The sequence below is a fragment of the Misgurnus anguillicaudatus genome, chromosome 14, assembly GCF_027580225.2.
Source record: "Misgurnus anguillicaudatus chromosome 14, ASM2758022v2, whole genome shotgun sequence".
Taxonomy (NCBI): domain Eukaryota; kingdom Metazoa; phylum Chordata; class Actinopteri; order Cypriniformes; family Cobitidae; genus Misgurnus; species Misgurnus anguillicaudatus.
Window position 1 is genome coordinate 23,803,567 of NC_073350.2, and position 16,586 is coordinate 23,820,152.

General features: G+C 36.8%; 1 protein-coding gene across 2 annotated transcripts in view; it reads left to right on the forward strand.

Moving 5' to 3' along the window:
- Nucleotides 1-901: 901 nt before the first annotated feature.
- Nucleotides 902-16,586, forward strand: part of ephb2b (eph receptor B2b) — a 182,630-nt gene continuing 166,945 nt past the window's right edge. For both annotated transcript variants that reach the window (XM_073876124.1, XM_073876125.1), the window contains exon 1: nt 902-1,157. In XM_073876124.1, coding sequence (XP_073732225.1) covers nt 1,103-1,157 — 55 coding nt within the window. In that variant the 5' untranslated portion in view covers nt 902-1,102. The remainder of the gene's footprint in view (nt 1,158-16,586) is intronic.

Genomic DNA, 16,586 nt, shown 5'->3' on the forward strand with positions numbered 1-16,586 from the left:
AAAATATTTTAAATAAAAATCTAAAGGGACCATCTGCCATAATACTTTGCCTTTTAAAAGGAATGTATCCTTTTCTCACACTGGTTACACTACACTTGCTGTAGTTAGGTAGCAGGCAAACACATTCAAAACACATTGAAAACACTTAGTCTTTGGACACACACATTGTTAAAATTGCAAATGAGGCCTCGTGAGCTTGTCACAGCTGCCAGCAGACACACTGTAGGCTACCTCATTTTGTCCTCGTTGATTACGTTTCTGCCGTTACACATCAAACATCTGTGTGATTCCAAATCAAAATTACACATAATGTGCATCTAATGCTGGATAAGAGCCTTGCTCACGTACAGTAGGCTTATTGATTTTATATTTTGCACCTTTTAGCCTATATTTCATCTTAAACAAATGGTAAATTAAGAACAGCAAAACTACAAACATAATGATAATTTATTTAAGTACGTTTTTATACAAGTATTTGTCTTTTCTTTAAACAGTTGTTTCAAAAGATTCAAAATCTTACCTTAACTTTTAATGAAGACGAAACAGATAAAAGAAGGCAGAGTATTCCATTACCATCAGAACAAGTGTTAAAAACAGTTTAATCGAAACAAATGTATATAATCAGAATAAAACCACCCATTCAGTTTATCCCAATAGCCACAAAATTGCCACCGAACATGCACTGATAAGGCTAAATAGTTACGCTGTAGCTTTGATTGACAGGTGGGAAAGAGGAAAATTGCTCTTTCGGGTGGGTTGGCTTCACGCTTTTATATCCGTATGCACGAGAATCGGCTCGGGTCGATCCTTATCAATAAAATAATCTTAAACACGGCTGTTTCTTATTCGTGAAGGGTTGTGTCTTAAGCATATCCATCCTGTGCCCGATCGCTCGCGGTCCTCGAAACCACCGCCCCCCTCGTCTGCCCCGATTGGTCTCGTCCACACTCGCTTAGAATTTTAGTTGTGTGTTTATGGCATCGTATTCATTCAACGGACGGTGAAAGTCTGCCGGTCTGCGCCAGCGTCTGATATCAATGGCTTTCAGGGCTCGTTTTATTTGAATCCCAGGACTTTTTATCATTTCACCTTTAAGAAACCAATGATGGATATCCTATGGATTTTATGGACTCTACCGTCGGTCCTGGCTGTTGAAGGTAAGATGTTTCCCTCCGTGTTTTGCGACTCCAGCATCTTGCCGACCGAGTGAGAGTTTACGGTCACGGCACGTTAGTTTTGAATGCCTTTCAAGAAATAAGATACGAAAGCATTTTTTCCACCAATTATAAATGTGGGTGTATAGGTACAGGGACAAATGTGGCATTTTTGAACGGTTGCAATTTCCCTGACAGGAAGGTTTTGCCTTCATTGGGGTCTGTGAGGTAAAATACGTTGGAAAATCATCCCAGGTAAAAATGTGCTTATCTTAATAAACACGTGTAAATACAGCATATTGAAGATCAAACATTTTCTTCTTTCAGTGTTCAGCAGCATCAAAAAAGGTTATTTTATCCCAAAGCTCAGATACGTGTGTGCACGAGACGCACGGATTTAAGGCTCGCGCTCCTTGCAGCTTTAATTGTACAATAATTTCAGACGTGTTATATTAAACACAAGCCACCTATGTGTCTTTATTCTCTTTTAATATTTAAGTATAACGTTCACACGATGCTTTAAACACATCGGTTGGTGTGCTGAATGTATTCAGAGCTGAAATGGTGATGCTGGGATCACCATGTTGGACAATGAAACAGGTTTCTAGTAGAGGATACAAAACAAAACAATACAATACAATACAAACTAATACAGTTTATTCTCAATTACTAACTACAATTTCAGTTCCCAGCAGTTTGCAGTGTCCTTACAATAAATTATGCTAAATGAATTTTAAGTAGGCATTGGTGTTATTGTGACAGGACCCCATTGTGGCTTGATTTCTAAAGTTTAATGATGCTTAGGTTAATAGCCATGTAATGTGTGAACACAGACATGCTTCATTTTGTATTTTTTAGGCTGGATATTTTGAAAGGAGATATCATTTTATTCCTTTGATGCAAAATATGTTTTGTATAATTGTAAATTTGCATATACACACTGTGAATTTTTTTTAAAAAAGAGAGTCAAGCTAACAGCAGTGCTGTAGTTTAAAATAATTTATCATGCTTATAAAAATTGGCAGACATTTGCATATTGAGGCATGGCTGTATTTTAATTAAACAAGAGCTCATTCAACACAGCACTGCAGTTTGAGGAAGTTTGTGAGTCACAGTGCTTTTTTCTTTTGCTTATAAATCAGTGCTAAATATTTTTTAAAGAACAGTTAAAAATAGTCAAACTTAACTGTAACACTATTCAAAAAAATATTTAATTTTTTGCTGCAATTTTAATTTTTAGATTGCTCTGTACTTCCAGAGTGTATGTTTCCTATACTTGAGAAAAGAAGGCCATTTTTTATGTATGACTTTAGATCTCACAAGCCTTGTCTTCATGCCTGAAATATTGAAATGTTTCAAAATGTTAGAAAATTTTATTTAATTTATATTATTACGTGTGCATGTTTTATAGTAATAATAATAGCTATAGCAAGGTTGATAAAAGTAAAAAAAAAAAGATTTTAATCATGTTTAATGCATTAAAACAGTATTTGTGATTGTTTTTAGGATTTTTACATAGTTTTCATTATGTACCGTAATGTGTTTTTTGCTTGTTGTTTCCAATACTGAATAGTATGAGCGATGTTCTCTAGCATGGATAACTGAAAAATAGCTGGTTGTGTTACGCTGTGCAGGACTTATCTCTCAGTTATCAGAGTACAGTCATGTAAATGTGTTTGTGTGCTTTGTTATTCTTTGAAATATGTAAGAATCTTGTTAAAAAATGTTATTTGAGGAAAATATTCTTTTTCATCTGGATCGCTTTATCACAAAATCGTGTGATTGGTCAGTCCTTATTCTTTCTCTGACTGTCACCCTATTTCATAAGCCAATGGCTTTAAAGCATGGCGCTTACATATAAAAAAATGAGAGAGTTGAAAAAGAGGTCAGCGCTGTTTCAACCTTAAAAATAACAAAGAGATACCAAGCTTTAGAGAAGATGGGTTGGCGAGATTTGACGTCACCCTTGCACATCAGTATATTTACCCTTACAAAGTGTCTAAAACGTCTTTTTAGACGATTTTTATTACATTGTGTACGTCTAGATTTTTTGAGGAATCAAAAGTAAAGTATTTGATTAAATTTGTGCATTTGTCTGTATTATCATCATCAGAGTATGATTGACAGATAGATTGCGTGGCCACTAATAGTGACACTCAAGATGTAAGTGTATTCTGCTTGTGATCTTGAGTACTTCGAGTGCTTTATTAAGTCTACAGATCCAAGCAAAATTTGCATATGTAAATCTAGAAAGATAACCCAGTAGGTGAATTTACAAATATGGTTCAGCTTCTCATTGTGTTTTTATATCAAATCGTAACGCTTGTCTTGGGGACTTTGAAGTTTCCGGCAGTGACTTATTTTTTATCGGCCTATGTCAGTTTGCATTCTTCAGCGGTTTGAAGTTACAAAGTAATTTAGTCTCTGCGTATGTAGCTCATCAGCAATTAGCAAAAAAAAAGTCTTTTATGTCTCTTCTCTATATCAAAGTTGTATGATTTCTGCCATTTCTCATTAGTTGTCTCGGAGTATAACTCACACAATGCATCAGTTTTCTATGAATTTTAATATAAGTAAGAAAAATAGTTGCTTATTAGACTTGCATGTGAGGAGGCATCGTACTTTATTGTTTTTGAAATATCATTCAACCAGATATTTTATCAGTAAGGCTTTGATTAGGCAAAATTTTGTTTACTTTGTCAGAAAGTTGGCATCTTTTTGGAAGTAGAACACCGGTCGTGCTAAAGATTCCTTGGTATTTCAGCATTCCCAGCATGCATTCCATTTTGCTGTTATAATGTCATGACACAGTGTGACTTATCTCTCATTCTGAGACGTCTCATAAGCAGCTGCGTCTGTTCATGTTGTACTGTATACAAATATTTGACCACAGATTATATTAATGTGCTTGCCAACATGGTGCTGGAAATTGTTAGAACATACTATTTAAGGTGGTGCTACATTGTAGAAAGTTGTAGATGTCATTTTTACCCATTGAAGGGATAAACATATCATGCGCAGACAGTTTGGAGGCAGTTTGTACCACACTACTATTTTCATGACCCACTTTATACTTTATACGTCAGAATATTTTCCGTATTATAATTCATTTAGTTTCAGATTTCAGTACTTCTTCATATTTAAAACATTGTTTCAGGTTTAAATAGACTTAAAGAAAAAGAGAATAAGAGTATTTATTGCTCAAGTATTTAATTTTCAAACTATTACAAACATCCGTCAGAATTTTTGTTTTATACAAATACTTGGTTTTCACTTCAAGAATTTTGCTCAGCTTTTGTACGAGTTCCAAGTTTGTTTCCGGATATGCTTTTAAGATCTATTTCCATAACACTAAAAAACAACAGAAAGGGGTATAATTAAATGTATTGTTTGTTAACATAGCCGTTTTAGCCCTCATCTCAACACTTCCACTTGGAAATGCCAGCCAAATGTGAATAATGCGCTTTCAAATGTAAATGGAACCAGTCTTTTTCCAACTATACGCAGAGTGTGGGCCACTGCGGTGCACACCGACACATAGCATTACAGTTTCTTCGGATGCGTAACAAAAGGCAGAGCGTATGGTGAAGGGGTGGATATAGGCGTTCAGAAACAGGATTAGATAAAGGTAAAGCGAGCGGCTGCTCGAAATCCCATGTTTTCTCAGTTTGCTGAATGAGCAGATGCAGGGAGCTCGTCTGCACGCCAGCCTCCGCAGTGGCGTTCACAAAGAATCCGCCTCCATTCAGTGCTTAATCCATGCTGCCCAGGGCCCAGCTATTGTCACTTTGCATGCAAAATTTCAATTAGTGCTGGTACCAGTTGTTTCTGTAGTAAGTCGGGTGTCAAGTTTCGAGGGAAAGGCTGAGGGCTACCTTGACCATGCAGAAAGTAGCAGAGAGGCTCATGGGAAATGGGCTTGATGGCAGCTTTTTTAGCAGAGATCTCGTCGCTCTCGGCACAGCATGTTATTTTTGTCGCTATCAGACTTTTTTGTTTTACAGATGTGTCAGTCCTGCAATGGCTATTTTTTTAAATGGCGTTTTTTTGTTCAACAATTTGAAGAATTTGCAAACTGTTGACAATCACCCTATCAAGAGAGCTCACATTTGTTTAAACCAAAGCAATCTCAATATCAAAACATGCCAGTCAAGGTGAAACTCATATATTGCTATTTGATTATAACTGGTAATTTCGTGGAAATTAAAAAACGATTTTCATGAGTACCAAAATGATTATCCTCATTACCACATCTCTTTAACGTTTAACCATGTATACGTTATTCATGCAGGCCATTTAACACCTGTAATTGTTTTACAGCAATTTAGGGCATTTTGGTCAGGTCCAGGCAGTTTTTTGCAAGTGATTTGTAGTCTAAAGGGAGTTTAAAGGGAGTTTCCAGTGAGCAGCATGGATCAGAGTCGCTGTCTACCACATTCCTCCTTTCTGGATCGGTCCGATGATGTCACATCATCCAAAAAGAAGCTAACGCACTCACCCACTGGAATAGAAATCTTTATTTCCTTCAAAGCTTTGGCCAGGCCTTTAAATGCATCATAAAGGCGCTGAATTCATAAACGTGCATTTGTCAATACTGAAAAAACGTTTTGCTCTCTTTAATACTGTAAGTGCTCGAACGGTTAAGGCTTCTGCGAAATCGTAAAGTGTAACTTTGTAAACTTAAGTTATTACTTAAGAATTCATTATGTTTGCTTAGATCATCCACTTAAATTTGACTTTGTGCTCTCTGTGCTTTTGTAGTGATATCTATCCTGGGACTTTTACCGTTTTGCAAATTGCGGTTATTCATTTTAAATACACAAATTTTTGTATTTAAAATGCACCAAACCTGAATCAATCAAAAAAAATATCTGCGTGGTTTCATATCATTTTTCATACACGTGCTTTGCTATTTCTGCGGTTATTTACACAACGTCTCAGCGGATCGTATCCTTTAAAAATAACAATAACATGCCAGACTGACCATTACCTGAGCTTGTAGTGTTAGTGTAGCAGGAGGACAAATGAGGGTCTGTATGTTACAGAATACTGTACTCTGTACTCAAGATCGGTTGAATGTGTAGTTAGAGATCATGTGGGTTTTTCTTGAAGCGGTTAAATGATAGCTCGTGTTTTTCTTCCTTGAGGTGATAATCGTTTCAATCTGCAGTACCAGAAATTTTCTAGTAGAAAACGTTCAGGCTACGTTCCTGCCGGGCTAGAGACCCAAATACACGGAACATACTTAAATCATACCATGATTAGATATTTCAGTCTTTATATCTGCATTAATGTTTAGACTTAATGCTGCCTAATCAATCCATTTAATCACATATAAGCACTTACTGGTGGAAAACAGAATGGCTGTCTTATTCCCATTGGCCTACTTTGCAAGAACACTTTTCATTGTCGTAACCAGACGCAATGCAAACTGTCTCCTGCAATTTGCTAAGCATTCTGCAAAACACATTCAAAATGAAATATGCAGGCAGTCCTTTACTCTTTAGAGCGGTGAGCAATGCAATTACTCATGCATATGTAAGCTCTTATTGTTCATTCTGTTTTTGTAGCCATAATAATGCAACCGTTCAGATGGAACGTGAACGTAGGGGATGAAAATGTGTGACGAATGTTAGGAATTATAGAAATAAAGCTGTCACCTGGAGCATCACATCAGGGACCCTTTATATAGATTTTTGCTCATATGGACTCCTGAATGTGATTTTACATAGAACTTGTGGCACTGGGAGTAGTTCATCTAATTAAGTTTTAGTTGGGTGGTTGTCTTAAGGGGCTAATTAAACGAGTCTAATTGTATAAACTAACCCTGCTGATAGTAACTTGTGCATGCAAGGCCAACCGACCACTGTTACGGACTATTGGTATGTGTGACAATTGTGGTATGCATTTACATAATTATGTACAGTTGATATTGATTGTAAATAATATTTGTGAATAGTACACTTGACCACATTGTTGCACCAGTATAAGATCAGTGCCACAAGAGAACGCACAAGCCTAATTATAAAATTGGGGCATAGGAATAACAAACAAACAAGGAAACATAATCCTTCTCGCCTGCACCTGTGAAGAAGAAATGCATAAGTACACATCTTAGATCGTGTGGTTTCCGCTTTCTGAAAGAACAAACAAATGTCACTCTCGGTTTAACAGATTTTTAAAACAATGCTGAAGTTAGTGACAGTTGTGTATTCTTGTGAGAGGTCAGACCTTGTTCGCACACCCTTAAACAGCTGTCTCTCATCAAGATGTTCGACAAACACAATTCCTCTGAACTGGTGCAGCGGTGCCGTGTGTCTCCCAGACTACAGTCTGTCTTCAGAGATAAAGGCAGACTGATTGCATCCTCATCTGCATCACAAAGGGAAGCAGCATTCACCTGAACCGCTGTTACCCGGCACACACTTGACGTCTCTTGGCATTTCCGCCACCGTAGGATGTCTGCCAAGCTTTGACTGCGTACATCCTCTTTTTCTCTCAAGCTGGAGGCTGACGGCTTGACTTATACCGGCTCCTTGGGGATGTGACCCGTGGTAGCCTTATAACTCAACCTGATGTTATTGCTTTCATCCCTGTCAGTGGCAACCACAGCGGCGGGCTTGGACCGCTCAGACGCTGGCTTTCACTCCGCACTGGCCTGGGTCACAACATGCACTCTGATGGAATGAGCAGAGAGCAGCTTCCACTTTCCCAGAAAGGAGTGCAAGGGTCTCTGGTAACCGCAGGATGCCTGATGCTGTTTTTATTGTGTTGTTCCATTGCGTTTGGACTTCTGACTGCTGTAATGTATACTTTGCAGTGTTTGGGGTTTGATTTTTAATGCTGATTGACAAATTCAATTCTCTGCATATCCGGATAATTAAAAATTCAAAACTGTAAATTCTCAACATTCCGGTGAATCAAGCCTAGAATAGAAGCGTCAAACTTGGAATAATTTGACAAAGTGTAAACATTCATTGATTGTAACCAAAATATTTTGCATTGGGGCATTTCGCTTTCACACTAGTGCTGAATTACACTTCTCGCATGGTTGTATTCTGCCAAAAAACAGACTGGATTGGCAGTGCAATGTGAGCTGGAAGAAACTTCGTTTTGGGCTATGTGTCAGCCTCCTCCTTACAGGATTAACACCCTGACTTCATTTCCAAGCCACCTGTGACTTTTTCATGGCTAATCAATGGATGCATGCAATTGGCCATGTGGTGACAGAATTATTTAAAAATAATATACAGGAGGTCCATTTGGCACTTTCTTACTTTTAAGCCTCTAAATGAACTGCTGCACTTCATAAAGGCAGATTTAAAAATGAAATGCATAGTAAGCCGGTCGGCGGTCGCACCACAGCTGTTTGTCCTTTCTGGAGATCTTGCATCAGCCAATGGCCAGGCTGTTTTTGACAGGCTGAGCTAATCAAAATTACCTGTCGCTGAAAGGCAAAGTGTGGCATAGAGAAAAAGTGTTACCATTGAGCAGTTTGTTTGCATATAATTGCATTAGCTTGGCACAGAGGAAATTAGCAAAGATAATTGAGTGATTTGGCCTATAGCTGTGACTAGAGAACGGGGGGTAATCCTCTGTTATTTGCTTATTAATTCATATTTAGTATGAACCCTTCAGACGACTCGTAGTCTGTGATGTTTTGTTGTTTTGACTTGAACTCAATATCACTGTGACATATTAAAAGGTATAATTGAATGTTTATGAACTGCTGGAGGTTTAGGTAATTGTCTAAGCCTGTAATTGCTCACGCCTCAGCCACAGTCGGAGTAAAATAATAAATATACAATAGAATAAATTCTGAAGGTAAGGACATAAAGAAGTTTGAAACTGAGGGTCATAACAACAGAAAGGTAATAGCATATTATATAAGGTGTAAAGCTGTTGCACTCTATTTAGTCAGGCACCATAGTGGGCAGTCGTAATTTTTTTTCTCTGTATTATCTCTGATAAGCACGTTAAAGGTGGTTAATATTAGTAAAGGGCAGCAGGTGGGTGTGATCTCTGTAGTTCAGGACTGCTTTAAAGAATTCTTGTTTGTATTGTATTGTGATTTTATAAAATAGGGCTGGGTATTGATTCAGATGTTCTGAATCGATTCAATTTCGATTCAAACGCTATCGGATCGATACGATTTCTATTCTGGGTTCGATTCCGATTCTCTGAACAATTTTTATACTCGATTCTTGATTCAACTCAAAGAATATAGATTTTATACAAATACTTTATTTATTAAAAAGAACAGTGAAAAATAAGTTGGTAAGGTGGGTAATTAATAAAAATAAATTAAAAATTAATATTACACTTTTTATTTTAGGTACACTTGGGTACATTAAAACAGAACCCATCTCTAATTTTTAAATGCATACAATTATGTTAAATACAATACAATTTTGATGCAAGATTAAAAATGTATGCTGAAAAAAGTCAAAACAGCCGCAGTCTTTGATTAAACAGGATCAGGTTATTTCATAAAAAAATCCATTCTTGAGAATTCTTTAATCGACCATTTAAAAAAAAAACGATTAAGAGAAAAATCGATTTTTTTGCCCAGCCCTAATATAAATCAACGGGTGTTGACCATAGTACTGTAAATATCCAATGAAATAAATAAATACATAAAACTACACACAAAGACATCAAAGAATATAAAAAAGAAAACAGCAGCCAATTTTTTTTAGAAGATATGCGTCTAGACAATGTATGTATTTTGAGTTACATAGATACCTGCTTCCAAAAACTAAATGTAACACTCACCGTGCATCAAAAGAGTTTCACAGTCAGACTTTATAACATATAAAACTGCAAAATGCACAAACACGCACTGTTTTTTACTAACGTGCAAGAAAAAGCTGCTCTGTAAGTGCTGTCTGGGGGAACGAAAATATATTAATATATGTTTATTTCATTAAAATAATACAAAACATATTTTTAGGCCAGCAAAAAATAACATCAGGTTCTGAAATTTCTTTCCCTGTGAATTTCAGGAGGGCCTACTTTATCCGGTTTAATGTATTTGTATAGTCTTTTACAACAGCAGTTTTACAAAAATACTGCCTTACAAACCTTGAGCAAATGAGCCTTATGTGAAAATATGCATTATGTTCTTTCTCTCAGCCACTTGTCTCACAGCATGTTGTGATGCCATTATGTGCTGATTTATATTTATATGTTTTCTTGGAAGTGACTCATATACATTTGTCATTCATAACTTAGCAGTTAGATAAGCTTACAAGTCAATGCTTACTGTAGCTATATTAAATATAGACAATAGTGAAAAAGTTATTTTCTTCTAGGCTACATCATATGTATAAAGTTTATTAAAAATAAAACAAAATGTATAAAATATGATTATGTGTTGTCAGGGAAAATACTAGTGCATCCCATATGTATCTCTACAGATGCAGATTATAAATGTGACATATCCTATAAAGTGGAATCTGATGTAAGGTCTTTCCCTTGTCAACATTTTGCAAACTTGCAACGCTATACCCATCTATATTACTTTTCAGTTCACTTACAGTTTTGTTTAGACACTGGATGCTGCTTAATGCAGAAACATTAGGTAGTTACTGTAACATTCATAAGATAAAATATATGAAGAGTTTGGTTCTAAAACGCAATAAATCCATTTTGACTAATTTCGGTAAAAACGTGTATTCTTTACCAAGAAAGTGACAAGATGAAAACCACTATTTTCTGTTACAAACTTTCACATAGCATCTTTAGGTTATAAAAACATAAAAAATTCAAATGCATAATTTAATTTTCAAAGATTTATTATAAAAACTGATAATTTTTTCCACAAAATGCTAAAAATCGATTGAATTAATTTATAATTGGCATTCATCTTTGCCATGTTATATTCATTTAGTTGACTAGTGCTATACACTGATTAAAAAAATAAACATTAATGGCATTAACCAAACACACTGTCATTGCTGCAGTTATGGGACGTCGCTGAACTTTTTTCACAGCGATCAGCTGTAAAATGTTTTGGTCCTGCTCGATTTTTGTTGGCTTCGAGTTAAATAATGGAACGTTTTACATAAGATCTCCCGGGGTCAATGTGTTAGCATGAGAGAAGCTTGATGCTGTCGTAAGAACAAGCAACGGCATTTTTCCATCTCCCGAGTGCCTCTCACGTAAATTATTAGATGTTGATGGCTTACGTTTCTTTCGTGTCACAGAAAACCACCACAGGCTTATCAATGCCATCAAAGTATTATTTTGTTTTTGTTTGTTTGTTGATCACGAAGTACAAAGGAAAACTAGGATTCTGTGTGTATTTAAAGTGCCACCCTTATTGTTTACAATGCTTGGAATGGCGCGCTGTGATTTGTTTAGCGGATTTAATGCATTCTGCAGAAAAGGGGGAGTGGGAAAAAAGATGACAGAATAACACGGCGGATATTGGATTTTGCGTGAAAATAATTTACTTTTAAATGCTGACCAGAAACAATACTGATTTTGGCAGTAACGCATTTAAAAAAAAATGCTCAAAACTCTTCATATGTTCAGAATGATAAGCAACTCATTATTGTTTTGCAAATACAGTAGCTGTAATTACTAAAACGTATAAAGCTTACAGTAACAAATTAATATTTTGTCTTTTTCAAATTTACAAAACAAATGGAATCAACTCATCAGAATTTATAGAAAATGATTTACAAAGCAGCATTGCTCGTTTATTGGTTGTCTTATACGATACATTTTTTAGTAGGCTCTTTGAGATCCACAAAATCAATGCAGCCAAAATACTGAGATATGCAACCACTGTGGCTGGTTAAACCATGTCTGGAATCATTGTAGCTTTCATGTAACACATGCTCACTGAAACAGCAGCCCAATAAAGGGTTCGAAAAGAGTGATGACTATTTTCCATACCTTCTACCAGCCCTACCTTTCAGATAATAATCATCATGGATCATTCGGGCAGGCAGCTGGAAAATCTATAGAGCCTCCTGAGGGAATTGATGTAAAGAGGAGGCTGTTCTATTAAAATGAATGAATCATGTGACGGAGAGTTAATGTGCAGAATGTTATTTCGCACAGCGCATATGCTGAATACCGTTTTTATCTGACACTAACACAAGATGTCATGCATATGGGTTTAGCTTGGCTGTCACTTCCAAGCATTACCCACAATCTATCAGAATCACAGTCAACCACAGTAGCTATGCGAAATGTTGGAGGGTGACGATTTTTACGCTGAGGCCTGGATTGTATAAGCGTAATCTGTAAATTGCATCGATTCAGCATGGATTTTATTGTTTTCCGTTTTCAGCCTAGGCATCATTGCCACCTGCTCGGTTCTTATCACAAGTCAAGTGAGTTTAATCAGTCTAGGAAAATAAACAATACCACCCAAGCAATTTCCCCTGTTTATGACACCCCCGTCCCCATGGGAGTGGGCCGGCATATCAATTACAATGCTGAGCGATACGATTTCTCCTTTGTTTTATGCATGCAGTCAAATCCCTCAAAGCTTTGCATTTGAGAAAACACACTTAACTCTATTTACACGATTTATGCTGTCTTTACTGTCATATGGTTAGATCTTTTAAGCGTTGGTTTGAATGGTTAAGATTATTCTCACCCTCCAAACCTCCTTTGATTCCTCGCCATGAGCTGTTTTACTGGTCCAAGTCATCATTTATATGAAACACAGCTTTTCCCTGTGCTCCCTTTTGGCAAAGCAGTTACTCGTTATATCAATCAGTCTGAGGGTATTTCTTATTATTAACTAAATTAAACAGTAGCCGGTGATTAAGCGAGAACATAAATCTGCATTTGATGTTTCAGCACTGCGTGGTGGGCTTAGAATGAATTATTAAGTGCCGCCCCAAAACACTCAGCACAATGTGTGGAGTTGGTGACATGATGGCGTCTTCCAACTGCAGGCTTGTCTTGTGATACATGCACTATGTTGGGAACACCTCCCCATCTGCGGCCTGTGGTGATATGTGGCAGACACATTGCATCCATGTGGTAACTGTACGAGTCCCTCGATGGGCTCTCCGTCAGAGAGGCCCACTACGTAGAGTGATTGGAAAAACATGTTCTTAATTACACACTGGCCTACAGTTTGGGCACACACTGGATTTTACCTAAATGTCCCTCTCCTCCGCCCATTGCTGGGGTCCTTTGAGTGATGGGAAGGGCCACTTATTCCAACAAGCCTCCCCCAGCCTCCAAAGTGAATAATGGGCCCACACCTCCTCTGAAAAAGGCCATGTGAGGCTGTTCTTTGTAGGGACCATATGGCTCAGGCTGTTGCGCCTTGATATATGGCCATTGGAGCACCTGCAGGATCGAGCCAGGAGACCACGTCTCGCCTTGGTGTGTGGAAACAAGCGATCTGAAGCTGGATTAGTGTGTGAGGTGTGAACACAGGGTCAAGGGCATGGCAAGCCTTTGAACTGCAAACCAACAAAGGCAACACCTCGGTTGCTAAACTATACACAACACAGACTATAAAATCACTGTTACCATTAGGGGCTTATTGTCAGCGTTGGGGGTAACGCATTAAGTAAAGTGCATTACGTAATAATATTACTTCTATGAAGTAACGAGTAAAGTAACACATTATTTTTTAAATGTACACATTAATATTTGAGTTACATTGTAAAAAAAGTAATGCAAGTTACTTTTTTTTTGTTGTATTAATTAGATTAATTTAAAAAAATTATGTACTGAATTAAACTAAACATTGTTACATTATGCACTCTATCCATACACGCCTGTGTGGGAACAGTTTGAGTCAGAAACTGAGATGGCAGGCCAGAGTTCGACATTTTCTGAATGCATAACTTTTCAGTTATAAAAAAAACCTACAAGGCCTGAAAGAAATCAACCCCTTAGCCAAGAAAAAGTAACGCAAAAGTAACTAAAAAGTAACGTAAGCATTACTTTCCATGAAAAGTAACTTGGTAACGCACTTTATTTTGGGAGTAACTTAATATTGTAATGCATTACTTTTAAAAGTAACTTTGCCCAACTCTGCTTATTGTTTATAATCCTTCCACATGTAAGTGACATACAGATGTTTTTTTTAATGAAAGTTTAATTAATTAGAAAATCTGATTGATATATCTGACGAACGGCATGTGTGTCCACTGTCCACTTATATCGATGCAATGTTATTTAGACTGGGGACCCTCAGTGAAAACCTTTAATGATCATACAGCTCATGAGTAGTAAAGTTCTCTTTTTCATCTTTTTTAACTCTCAGATCCTCACAAGATTGTGTCAAAAGCACACAAAGTTCACATAATCACACCTATGTTTATTGAATCTAAAAATTTGGTGATCATGTGTATCAGTATACTTGATCAGTGCAAGTGACAGCCTACCTGCTGATGTCTGTGATTTTAATAGTAATATATACAAAGGCTGTGCAATGTTTTATTGTCATTTGATTATTCTTAAAGAACTCTGGAACTCTAGAAAAAAAATTACAGTTTGGCTATCGGCTAAAATGAGTTGAAAATGATCAGGAAAAACAAACAAACAAAATCAAATCCAATATCATGCATCTCTAATAACATGAGATAAAACAATGTGGATAAATAATGTAAATAATGATATGTTTATCATTGCGATTAGCCTCTTCAGGTGTGTTGGTTTAGGGTTGAAGCTAAACTCTTTTGGATAGCGGTACTCTAGGACCGGAGTTGACTAGCCCTGATATACAGTATACAATGACCTTTATATATAAAACGGACAATGTATTTCTTTGTGTATATTTATATACATTAGCACCACTCACACATAATTAAATTTGGCATGAAGGTTTACTTTGTTGTCATGGCAATAGCTTGTCTTTGACTGTTTCTCAATATGCGTTCTTCAGCGATCTTGCGTCCTCGTGTCCTCGCTCTACGTCATCATTAACGGTTGAAGTTCATTCCAATTCTCAAGAACGCAAGGACAGAGGACGCATGAAAGTACCCGGATGTGTTCTTGATATCGAGGATGCATCGAGTGCAGACTTGCTGAAATCGCTGTACGCCCCAGAAGTCATTGCGGCAAAACTTCCGAGTTCGTTCTTCCAAGGTCGCCTGGCAAGACCGATCTCCACGAGGACGCAAGTCCGTTCTTTGCGTTCTTGGAATTGAGAAACAGCCTTTGTGTTGTATTACGTCAGGTTTTGTGGGAAAATCATATCCAGACAGTATGCTTGCACATTCCACGACCTGACAAACACATGTTCATTTGGTAAAAACATCAGAACTCAAGTTTGTCTTTATTAAATGTGTAAAATGCATGTTCTGACTTGAACTTTATTGCTGTGAGAAAAGGTAGCATGTTTAGGTTGCCAAGTTGACTCTTGATTCTGAATACGTGTTGAAACAAGAGTAGTTAGTAGTAATCATTGGAGCAATATTGGAAATGAAAAAGCCATACAACTGCAAAAAATAATAAACAATAAACAATAACAATACTTATGATAATAGTAATTATTATTATAATCATGCATAGCTCCAAGCCTTTGTTATTCAAAAGCAACCATTGAGAGTAGCACTATCCCAGAGCTATATATTTCCTGACATTGACAGGCAGACACTCATACATCACTCACCATATTGTAGCTGTCCATCAATTTTAATTAAGCAATAAATAGTTCTCAAGTAATGTCTGTGCACATGAAAAAACTGCCTGGACAGTGGACACACATGCTGTTAGTCAGATATATCATTCAAATCGGATTATATTTCTTACAGCATGTGGTCAACATGCACAGTACTGAATTACACACTGCAGCTTCGCTACCCAAAATCATTAAAAGTGAGCAATGTTTTCTGACTCATACATGTTTTAAAAGCAAACATATGCTTTGCTACACCACACACATGTACTGTGTTGTTTTTGTACCTAAGACTGTTTCCAAGATGCAGTGCTCTATAAAAACCCTTCTCAGAAAGCCAGCCACTTATTGGAGACGGCCATTTTCGATCGTTATCAGCCACTTGCAACTTGCCAAGAGTGAATTGCATTTAGGTTGCTCCATCTAAGTCAACAGTAAAGGCTATTAAATAAAGAAGGTTTTAGAGCAGATGAACATTAGTCTTTAAATGGTGAACTTTCAATACTCTTTGCACAAATCAAAATGATTTACTTCACATTGTTTGTGTTGAGTCAAAGTCTGAAGCAAAGTTTTGCTTTCAATAACTGACCTCATTTATATAAAATTCAAACTCCACTATTTGCTATTCAGCAATTCTGTTTGACAGAAACCGAGCCATGCGATCCAGAATGATTTGAACGCCATTAAAGTTCAGCTTACTCAACTACCATCATGCAATTATTTAATTTCAATCCTTTCGTGACTCAGTTTATGTATATTGAATAATGTATATGACATAATGACATAATGTATATTGAATAAAAATCACAAAAAAATATACGTAA